The 12,320-nt window shown below is 41.1% G+C and overlaps 1 protein-coding gene across 1 annotated transcript in view; it reads left to right on the forward strand.

Annotated features, from left to right (window-relative positions):
* Positions 1 to 2,226: 2,226 nt before the first annotated feature.
* olfm2a (olfactomedin 2a) overlaps positions 2,227 to 12,320 on the forward strand; it is a 40,637-nt gene continuing 30,543 nt past the window's right edge. Inside the window, exon 1 of the mRNA XM_004552115.5 lies at positions 2,227 to 2,645. Within this exon, the coding sequence (XP_004552172.1) occupies positions 2,589 to 2,645 (57 nt within the window). The 5' untranslated portion in view covers positions 2,227 to 2,588. The remainder of the gene's footprint in view (positions 2,646 to 12,320) is intronic.

Below are 12,320 nucleotides of genomic sequence, written 5' to 3' on the forward strand. Positions count from 1 at the left end.
GCAATCAATATCACAGAAACCTGTGATGCTGATCACATAGTTCTTTTTATGAAAACTAAAAATGGCTAAATCAGCTATTCTGGTTATGTGAGGTGTCTGAGCAAAGCCTAAAGGATGCTATAAACAATATCTGGCAAGCAATATAGAGCTATCTGTCATACCACCAAACTTTTATCACAGCCTGTATTCTCCTCAGGCTGTGAGAATACATTATTCCTTCACCACAACAATATCACGACATTTCTTAATAATTATTTATTCATCCATGTAAATATATCTATTTGTTTTTTGTCAGTAGTATGAAAGAAGTTTGTACTTAACTTACACAATTCTATATTCCATGATCACAGTCAAATTGATCCCCGAATCTTGAATCAGTCAACTAATAAGATCATCACTGAGAGTAACCCTGGGATCATCATGGTTTTAGTGCTACATCTGCCTTATACAGAAACAGAGAGATCATGCCTGCTTGCCTGAGAAGACATATAGTGGCTCTGGAGGTCTCATTCTTCTTTCCCTTGGCCTTTTTGGCCTGACTTGAGGATAACAAGAGAAAAATAGTGCAATTGTTTGACAAATGGGTCATGCTTTGTTTGCATTTACCCAAGAAGCAGTCCCACAATTTTCCGAATGCCCCAGGACTGCAAAGTGTGACAGGGGATGGAGATGGAGTAGAGCAACCAGGAGAAGGGGTGAGTCTGTTAGTAGAGTGTACAGTATTTCCTCAGTAATAACAGTGGCACCCTGGCCAATGACTTATCACCAATTTTACACACTATGGCAATCTTGAGCTTCTCATGCTTTACTGTATGTATGAGCAAAGACAGCATCCAGAATGAAACACTAAAATACAATAACACTGGTGAAAAGAGCATGACTGGAAGGAGGAATCTTTCATGCATTCTTATGTTTGTCTTTCTCAGATATCACCATTGCCTTTCGCCCTCCTCTAGCTACTCATTTCACCTCCTTGTAGTTTTTCCTGCTGGGAAAATAGAGGGGTGTGCACTATGTCACTGAGGGCAGCAGCAGGGGTGGAGAAAGTCAACCCTCTCGCGAACCATACAGGGGCAAAAGGGATAGTAGAAACAACTCATCACAGTTGATATCCTTTATTTGAACTATTCTATGCTATTCTAGCTTTGGAAAGCTTTGAACTGCAGCCACGGGGTTTTGTTTTCAAGAGTAATGTTTTATGGAATTAACTACTGTGTCCTTAGAAGAAAAATAAATAAGAAACACAACAACACTGCCGTATTGTGTGGATTTGACAATGAAAATTATAAACAGGCATGTTTTATTCAGTAGCAATACACCTTTCGTTTCATGTCCTGCCTTTGCAGCTTTAGCTGTCTTTGGTCAGTCAAGAGATTCCAGAGCCACAGATGACACACTTTGCATTTACCTCAAAGACTTTTTAAGCCAGAACATCCTTAAGAGGTTAGGACAAGATGGAAGCAGAGGCTGAAATATATACTTTTTTTTTATACCCAAGAAAGCATCACCATCACCACAAACACAGCCTGTCACAGCTTACATGAACACACACCAAAGAAGCTGTGTGCACACCCATTCTATATTCACCTGGCTCGGACAATAGGTATTAAATGAATGTCAGCAGAATCACTCAATTATCTCTTAGATAATTATCTCTTAGATAATTGAGTGGATAAAGCTTGGAGCATTCATTATTTTAATTGTAATCGGAACAATAATAATCTTTATCATTTTCCTAAACCCAAGAGAAACCCTTTGTTTTGGCATGTTGTAATTGGATATACGTCAGAGCTGAATTGATGGTATTAATGTTGATCCAACAGCCTTTCTACCTATCAATCATAATGAGCAGGAAGACATTAATGCTAAATGTCGGATTCTTAAGGACCTATCTATCTATCTATCTATCTATCTATCTATCTATCTATCTATCTATCTATCTATCTATCTATCTATCTATCTATCTATCTATCTATCTATCTATCTATCTATTACACACACACACACACACACACACACACACACACACACACACACACACACACACACACACACAGGTGCACAGCCAACCTCGGCTGCATCAAAGAGTGGTACTTCGTTCTCTGGACTCGTGGCACGTAGACGTGCTGCTCCTAGTGTCGGCACCTTGCAAGCACAGCAGTCACCTTCCAACCTCTGGTCCCCCACCCCCCAAGCTCCTGGCGCTCAGTCGCAGTTATTTTGCAGGACGGAGGGGACCGCTGTCTGTTCACTTTGACTCATTACAGCATCTCAGGAGTTTGCGCTCTATTTCGCTCTCTCTCTTTCTCTCTCTCACCTCCTTTCTCTCCTTCTCAGAGATAGGAGGTTCAGCGTTCGCTTCCCGCAAAACTGTCTATGCTCCACAAAAGACACGCGACTGGTTGCTTTACCGAACCACATAGGGCTGCCTTGCGTCCCGGTGATGAGGCTGGTGGCGCACAGCCGATACAGCATTGAAGGAATCCCTCTGTATGTGAAGAAACCGCCCCAGTAACGATTAAAAAAAAAAACACGGAGGAACAGCTACCGGAACCGGTGTCGGCTGGGACGCGAACATTTCGACAAGAATGCATCTCTTCAGTGCCATGTTCCTACTTGTGATGTTAGCTGTCATGCCCGGTGAGGTAAGGACGCATGTATACGATGAATAAGCATTGCTCAAAAGTTCCTGAAGGACCTATTTACGAATCTCAAAATTGACATTATACCTGTGAACCAACGCTTTGATTGGAACAACATCGCAATTTCAAAGAAGGTAAAATATGTTAAACGACTGCGAAGACCTATTAATCCGAAAATATCGCAGTTCAGTCTGCAATCTATCATGCTACTGAAACATAGAGAGAAAGTTCAAGCATAACAATAAGAAGGGCTGTAACAGTCGATGGCATATCCACGTAAACTAGAGCCCTTACACATTAAAAAAAAAAGAATATCGTCATGCAATTTATGGTCACTGCCTTAAGGGAATGGTAAGAATACATAAAGTACCATCTTCCTCTGACAGTATAGTAATTGATTTGTCGGCGCTCTGATGCTTTTGATGCCCTGGAGGTCGTTGTTTACAGATCTTCCTATCAACCTCTACATCAGTGACAGAGGGGTCCCGGGGCTCACCGAGAATCAGATATTGCGCTGTTTAAGCGTCACGCAACGAAGTGTGATTTGTGGCCGTGAATGCAAGACATGAGTAATTACTATACTGTACCAAACCAGCGCCAACAAATGGTTGTAGTTTCTGGGGATGTGTGCCTGCTTGTGTGGCGTGCTCTCGTGTATGACACTCGAGAAAAGCCGTGCCCGTTTGGAAAAATGACGAGCTTTGATGTGACAGTTGTAAATTAAAGTGAAGGACGGTAAATCATTTGACCCAGAAAAGCTTTCGGCCAAGGCAAGAGCATTTGAACTTGCAGGGGTTCAGCTGGTCAACATACGTGCAGTGATGAGCATAACTCAGATGGATTAGAAAGTGTAACGTCTACAGAGAAGCCAGCTACAATTCTCCACATTTACTAGGATCACACAAACTAGCCAATGGTCCTTGTAGGTCAGCGCTGTTTATACCTTTAATAACAAACCAAGCTATATTCAGGACCGTGGACAGCGCTGTGTCGCGCCTGAGTCAATTTAGCACCGAAGACAGCGCCTCCTTATACGTTGGAGGTGAGTATCACCATTTGGCAAAGGCCATCTAGAGGCCTCGGGGTCTTGCAGATATAACACCAAAGATCAAATGACACGGAATATATGTGCATTTACAAGGTCAGTGAAATACTCGACGTTAAAATGGTATGAAAAATAACAGTGAATAATATGGCCGTCACTCATGGACAATAGAATTGCATCAGCTCTCTATTACATTGTCTTCGATTGCATTTCTTTTTCAGAATGGCTCTTTAGGTATTTGCAGTAAATGTATACTGTTAAACTAATGGACCTTTCATCTCAAACATGAGCACAGCCTGTTACTCCATTTAGCTGTCGATTATCATTGTAAAATGCAGTATATTGTTGGAACTGTTCAGATTCACTAATATTTCGCATTGCATTTGCATTAGCCATACATCACTCATTTATGTTTACCAGCCGAGTAAACAATTACAATTGACCTGTAAAAGGAGGGAAAGCTGTTGTGCGTTTTCAATTTATAGGAGATGAGTAGATGTGCCATACACCTGTTTGGTAGATTTAAAATAAATCATGTACAGCACAGCTGGTATTAGAGGAGAACTGTGTGTAACTCCTAGAGTGGTAACAACGTGCAAAACTCTAATTTATTTTCAAGCACAACCCCAGCATGAATAAACTTCCCTGATGCTTAATTATGGAGTAAAAACTGATATATTCTAATCCAAACCAAAAAAATTGGCCAAAATTGGAGGAAATTTGTAAATTACACAACTTTCTCTGTTCAACAAATACTCACACGGCATCACAGATGCACTTCAATAAATGGTAAACACTTGCAAATGTGATCCTGACAACGTAACTGATGATACAGTTTTATATCTCAACCTCTTCTTCAGTGGATTTATATAGTAGCTGCCTTTGGGGGACAATTTGTTGTAAGTGTTTACATTAAATATTGAACGGTTTGAAAGAAAATATGACACCACCCATCGTCTTAAGATTGCATTGCAAACATAAAGTATTGATGAATTCTTGCATATGTACTGCAACGGGGATAACACTCCAGCAGAGCTCATATCCACAGTAAGCTTCAGTCACAGTTTCAACACAGGCTTTTATGAAATATTTAGACAGCTTTAATGAGACAGATGCACTTGTTCGTTCACTGCGTGTGTTTGTTAAGTGCCCATAAAGCCCAGGGGTCCTTAGTGCCACTGATATAAATGGGCACCTGTTTGACCTTGGCACAGATGTCTTGCTATAATGTGCACACCAAGTGACGCATGACAGAATGCAGGTAAACTCAATCAAGAGCTAGGATTTACATCAATATGTGATACTGCATGTATTGTATACTTTGTTTGTTTCATCATTAACAAGATAGGGAGTGTAATGTATTGCAGCTTGGAAAATTACTCTAATGTAATACATTAAAAATAATGAATTATTGAATTGAAATAAAGATGAATAATAAGGTGACTTCTTCATCAATAGATATAACTTTAATGTTACAATCAAAGACTTGAGAAGAATACTATATTCCTGCTCGACAATCAAGCTCTTTTAAAAAGCATGCAAGGGGCCTGATGGGGATGTAATGTGTATTTTGTTCCAATTAAACAAATGATTTATTTGTTTCATTTTCTAGAGCGGCACAATTACTGGTTAAGGCGTAGTGATTGGTTCGTGTACTTTCTCTCTTAGGCTTTGGGGGCAAGGAAAATAAATAAATTGATAAATAAATAAATACAAACGCTTCTATCCCAGACGAGTGAGTGAGTGCCAGAGAAATGCCTTTATTGGTTTAAGATTCCTCACCTTGAAGCCTGCCGATAATAGTGTGGTTGAGACTGATGGAAATGAACACTTGCTTTGGTGTTTTGCCGTTGAGACACAAAGTGCATTGGGGGAGAAATCCTTGTTGTTCTCAAAGAGGGAGACAGGAGCCTGTGTAAGCAATTGGCTAGATTCTTCAGTAATTTTCTTGATCCCTTCTGTCGCCAGTGATCATGATAAACAACCAATTTGAAAATACTACCCTGTAAGACCTTGTTAAATTTTGTTTCCTCATTCTAGTTTGGTGTCATGATTGTAGGAGGAACTTGCCCAGCCAGGGCCAATTTATAGCTGAAAGGCGAGCAGTGTAACAGAACAAGCACTTGTAAATCAGGCTGCTGTTTAAAACATCATTTGGCACAAACATTCCGTTTATTTACATTCAGCTAATTATACAGTAGTTTAGCGATGCAGCATAAGTGTCAGAGAATCTAGATGCTTTTAGTAACACAAGTGCAAAAAACAGTAACGATAATGCTGTAAGCTGACCTAATGTAAAGCTGTTTACAGTGCTTCTACATGTGAGGACAAAAAGGACAGACCTTTGTTCATTCAGAGTCAGACAGGACAAAAAGCTTGGTTGGCGAATGTCCACATGAGACAGTTTTAAATAATCCACCACCCTGGCATTGACCCTTTGGAAAAAAATGGCTTTGCCTGGTGCCAGCTGAATGAGAGCAAAGCTACATGATCATAATAAAAACCCTTCCCTAGACACGAACGTGACAGAGCCATGTTAAATCTTCATCCTCGTCTCCACACCAAAAGCCTATTACAGTAGAAATCTAAGAGAAAAAAATTGTATGTCAGAAATATTTCTTTATAGAAATTCTCCCACTGCCATTATTATCAGAGAACCCACTAGGCAAAGGTTTATATAAATGTTGAGAAAACAGACGTGTAGCTGGATAATGTTCTAAGAATAGAGATGTGAATCTATGTTTTCCAGGAAGAAGGACACTAAGTAGCACGCTGGACTGAGTGTGCTCTGCCAAGCCGCATCATAACCTCCAACTAGAGAATTAAACAAATGAAAAGCTGCAGGAGCATGGGTGTAAATCTGCCAGCGAGAGGCAAAGACACAGCTGATAAAATCACCTTGCTGGACTAGACAGCTCCAGAGCTTGAACGAATTATTAACACTGCATGACCACACAAGCCCATGTAATTAGAAGGTCAAGCAGCAACAAAGATATATCTTCATACGCCAAGAGCATTACATAGTATTGGTGTAGCTTACACATAACTGATGAGTCAATTGACTCACTGCTAAAAAATGTGGTTTTAAAGACATATTTTGCGTTACATGGCAACAATATGTAAGTTTACTGTAAATTTCATCTGTTTCTTGAATAAAACACCACATAATTACCTATGTGAACTAATACCTGTGTTGCCTGTGACTCAGAAGCAATCATGTTTAGCATGATGTGGGTGAGTAAGTGAGCAGGCAGGGTTATATTAGCCTCTGTGCATCCACTTTCATGCGCTCCCCATCAATATACAAAGGTGCTGCTTCACAATCAGCCACAGATAATGAGGTTGCGTTATATCTGATTCACTGCTGCTTGGAGAGATTGAGTAGTATGTGCTTGTGTCATGACTGATTAGGGTAGGGCCTGAATTAGGGCACGATAATGATACCACATTGTGTGAGAGATTTGTTTTATAAAAGAGATACTGCTTAAGAAAGGGGCTGATGCACTGAGAGCTATCGAGCCTTTGTGCTGTCCACTGTTCACTCCCTCATCTTAATGTTTGATGTGCTTTCATGTAGCCTGCTGCTTAATCATCAGAGGCGTTTTTATGTGTGTGTGATCGCGTTTGCAGGGACAAATAATCTTCACAAGCACCGACACTGTATGGATTCACGACTAAGAACGGAAATCAGGACTTGAAGAGGTTATTTTTTTTGCTGTAAGACTTTTTTTTTTTTAAAAAACTTAAATTCAGTTTGACTCAGTTTCCATTGTAAGGTAAAGACCCCACAATAAAAAACCCCAGCAATTAGATGACCCCACTATGAGCAAATGAGTTGTAAAATTAAAGTTGAAAGTTGGGACAGCTGTGAATGATGCCGGTTATATTTAGATCAAGTAGTACTGTGCAGGGACAGATAAAGGAAGGTTATTGTGCTTTTTGAGTTCTTAATGATGATTTACCTGCTCTTCATCACTTTGTTCGCAACTCACTCCTGGGTGACTTAGGTTCTGATGATGCTGGGGAGTTTATTTGAGGTGTGTCTCAATGACAAAGTGAAACGGGTAGCTGATTTTACTACTGCGGTGCCTTGGATGAGCCTCACAGGCAGGCAGTGGTCTGCATGGTAATTGGTTAACGGGTGCACTGCTGAGTAGAGAAGCATGTGAGGTCAGTGGCCTGACTCTCAGACTAATACTGCCTCCCTGTCATGATTGCCTCCAGAGGTAGAGCTAGCACAAGCTTGGCCATACCTCTTCATATGGAATAACCTTTTTACATAGGTTATGTGTTTGTTTTGTTTGCTTTTGCAATTGCCAAACCAAAAAATAGGTTTTGTAAAACCTTCAACACACTTGGCAGACATTTAAATATTACTTGAAAAGGGGCTTGCCAGCATCAAATAGAACATTACAGTTTAGTTTCACTTTAAATGACCGCTTACTCATTCCGAGTCACAAACTGTCCACTACATTTGCTCAAGGCATGTGTGGGCCCTAAATGACCTCTATTGCTGTTTTCTGTCGTGTTGAAAATCCAGCAGCCTGCTGTCGTATAACAACCATTAGAATTCACATGGACCAAGCTGTCTGACTGGAGGACAGATTGCAATCACTATTAGAAAGCTTAGCTTTGTCATTTCTACATAAATGGTTGGTTAACCTGACATTTAACCAGCAATAACTGGATGATTAAAAAAAAAAAAATCATACAGGAGACCTAAAAAATATTTTGAAATTATGTCCCCCTCCTTGACTCCTGATCTCTCTTCTATAGCATTTACAATGTTTGACTCATGCATAAATAATTTCTCAAAACATTCTGGCTGCTAATATAACGCATAGGATGTTATTTGTATGCTTCCTGTCGACAGAGTATAGAAGCATCGGCTTGACTGGTGGGATGAATATCATCCCTATATCGCATTCTCTACCCCACTTTCTCTCTTTCCTTCTGTGTGAGTGTGCTCGAGGGTGCAGGACTCCCAGAGGTTTATGTCTGTGACTCTAAGCAAGAGTGACATTTCTCTGACAACACCCAGCACAGACACACATGCACCTCTACGCACACTCTTTCTTCTCGCAAATACACATTGTCTTTGTCTCCTTTTCTCTCTCGCCTTTGCGCTCTAGTTTCCAAGCATGTCAGCAATCGGATCCACAGTAGACAAAGAGCCAGACAATTCACAGAATCGATTCAAACAAACGTGGCTAAAGCTATTAAGGCTGCTGAAGTGCATGGTCTAAGTGACAGATGCTAATTAGTGCACAGACGTGCTTGATCATTTGGTCAGTGCTGAACACACAGCTGCCTGTAATAAGGATAACAACACATGTAGCCCTAGTAACAGTCACTATGGGAGTGACCCAGTGTTTTGGGGTGTACGTGAGTGTGGGTTTGTGTGTGCCAATCGGCTCTTTTTAAAAAAAAATTATTTATTTTTTTGCATTGCAGTAGGCACCTCCTGACCAGCTCTCTGTACGACCTTGCTTTCCCCTGCTCGATGAATCTTTTATGAGCCTGGCAATGTGGGTTTCTGTGTAGAAGATTGGAATATAAATATGGCTGTTGCGCCTAGAGCTCCTCTTCCCGCTCTGATACAAAAGCTTTCATAAGACTGAGCAGGTTGGGCAAGCTGCTACTTGAACGTTGCTCTTTACATTTCTTCACTTTTATTGGAAGAAACACATCAAGGAGCGTTGTGCATTCAAAAACACCAGTCACAGATTGTGCCTCTACCTGCTCGCTCATATCGTTAGGCAACATACAAACTTGTTTCTTTTAAAAGCGGTTGGTTTTCACGTCAGATTCTCAGTCGTGGATTTTGTTTTCCTTTTGAACGTCCTAGTTAATTGCTGACATCCATCGTATGAAGCAGAGAGCTGTAGCAGTAACTGACACTAAATGAGGGGTGATAAACAAGTGACAGAGTAAATGTTGGTTGAATTGCTCAAACTGTGCTATCCTTCGTCTTCTCTCTCATTTCCCTTTCATCTCCTCAGTTTTTCATCTCTTCCTGCTTCTACTTCTCGTGATCCCTGCTACCTTTGTTCCATCGAATCGTCTGCTCGCCGCCATGTGTGACTGTGACAGCATTGCCTCCCATGTTGAAAGCTAACTCAATTGCAGGGTGATCATTTTGGGTAATGAAGGATGAGAGCTATACAGCACAGTAGAGGAGGAAGTAGAAGGCAAGAGGAACCATTTAATCGATGTGTTTTCCACGTGGCACTGTCACAGCCACTCAGTAGGGCCATTGATGAGGGAGACTCACTTTCTCTGACTGCGCCAGGGCTTAAAGGCTCCAGTCAGGGAGGCGTGGGAGCCCAGCAGCGACCAGACACTGCTGCATATCAAGCAGGCTGGCAATGCTGCTCTTTGCAGCCCCACGGTGAGCAAGGTAGAAAGGTCCTTTGATAAAGACACTACATGCCGGAGAGGGGGCGATAACAAGATGATCCAGTGGAAGGAACTCCAGCTTGCATTACATTATGATAGCTGAGCCTAAACCCCCAGGATTTCTCCAACTCTATAAAACATACATGGACACATTAGTGCGCAGTACTGGATGTGAATGCAACATCTGGAAGTAGAGACCATGATGCAGCTAAAAACCAACACATGAATATATATTAACCAAGAACTATGATATGCACAGGACATTGGCTTATTTCATGACACTGCTGAATGTCCTGAAATAAGTAGGGTCATGGATAACACAATGCTAGATTAGAAAGCTCAGGTTTAGATAAGCCTGTTAGAGCAAAGCAACTTTTCATAACAAAAATGTTTTCATCTTTTTCTTTGGGTGCCTTGAAAAGCGCTATATAAATCCAATCCATTATTATTATTATTATTTTAAAAAAAAAATAATGGCAGTCTCAGAAACACGAAGATATCCTGCACAAAGGACAAAATGTACTTCAAGTACTGAAAAGAAAGCATCCTTTCCCCCCTCTTGTCCCTTAGCAATACTCTTGGAAATGCGTATGCATATTGCATCTAAATTATATTAAAGCTACTCTGTGTGTGTGTGTGTGTGTGTGTGTGTGTGTGTGTGTGTGTGTGTGTAGGAAAAAGTGTAGTTCCAAAAGCTAATCCACTATAACCGAGACCATATAGTGTGCATGCATACGTTTTTGCCACACAGGCACACACACTGTGGACAGATGCTGTGAACTAAAGCTGCTGTGTTGATCAGGGTTGGTGGGCAGTATCAGTACAAAGTGAAAGGATGTGAACTGAGTTTGAATTAGTGCCCAGTGGAGTAGCCGAGCAGGGCAGCATGGCTGGTAAGTGAGTGTGTGATAAAAAGAGAGAGAGAGAAACTGAAAAGACAGTGAAAGACAGAGTAGAGTTACTGAAAATGAAAACTCAGATTGTGAGCAGGGACAGAAGGAGAAATAGTCAGAGGGAGCCTTACGACTGTGTCTGCAGGGTTTTTATCTCTCGCATCTTGAACGAGAAGAGAATAATAATTAGAGGCCTACCACTTTGTCATTGTGATTTTATTCCCCTCACTGGCAACGACACTCTTTTGCAGATTGTCTTTAATTAGCTTCACATCGCTTAATCAATACGGCCATGACCATGACAAAACAATGACATGTGCATCCTGTCGCTTGGGAGGGGGAGGCACAGGAAGCAGCAGGATGAGTGTTGACAGACAAGATGCGACAAGAATGTGATGTAGAGTGGCATTTTTGTTGGAGGAGGGAAAAAAAGGCGCCATGCTCTGATAAAAACCTGCTCTCATGATGATTAGAGTCCACACTTGTTTGTCTACTTTTGAGTTTATGTGTGTGTGTGTGTGTGTGTGTGTGTGTGTGTGTGTGTGTGTGTGTGTGTGTGTGTGTCTGTGTGTCTGTGTGTGTGTGTGTGTGTGTGTGTGTGTGTGTGTGTGTGTGTGTGTGTGTGTGTGTGTAGATGAGCTGCATGATAACTATGTCTGTATCTCGTTGCATAACAAGGTGAGAAAAGCAAGCAGGTTGAAGTACTGCTGTGTATCAGGCAGCAGTGATAGTCATGTCAAACTATGAAATGGGATCTAATGCAGTATTTCTTGTTATATGGTATGAGCAGCAGAGCTGAGTGCTTTAGCCACACTAATGGTGATGTGATGAATAGGTATTCAGGAGAGGTCTCTCTCTTTACGCCTTAGTGCCTCAGGCTACCGGCCCTCTCGGCCCAGCTCTCATCTCTTACTCTTCTCAGTGAGAGTAACAGCTTGCAATGAGCTGGTGCAAGTATCTTCACAGAAGAATACATCTCACATGTCATCCACATTTTTCTACTTGGCATGTCAGGATCAATATCTGCAGCTGCCATACTTAAAATCAGGGCTAAACTTTTCCAAACAGCCCAGAAGGAGGGTATTACGTGTGAACTGTGGGACTCCTTTCAAAGTAAAACTAACCGATTTGTGCCCATACATAGTTTGATGAATTAAGAGGTCATTTAAAATGAGGAAAAAAAATCTAAGCATAAAGGATTTGGATTTTGGTAACTGCTTATAAGTGGAAATTATCAAGGAAATTAGAAAATGTAATTATTATTGACTGCATCTCGGAAGGGCCATCTTTAATCATAAGTCTTTCCTTTTCAAAATGACACAAACACTCAGTTGTTGTTCA

Source organism: Maylandia zebra, linkage group LG4, assembly GCF_041146795.1.
Source record: "Maylandia zebra isolate NMK-2024a linkage group LG4, Mzebra_GT3a, whole genome shotgun sequence".
Lineage (NCBI taxonomy): Eukaryota > Metazoa > Chordata > Actinopteri > Cichliformes > Cichlidae > Maylandia > Maylandia zebra.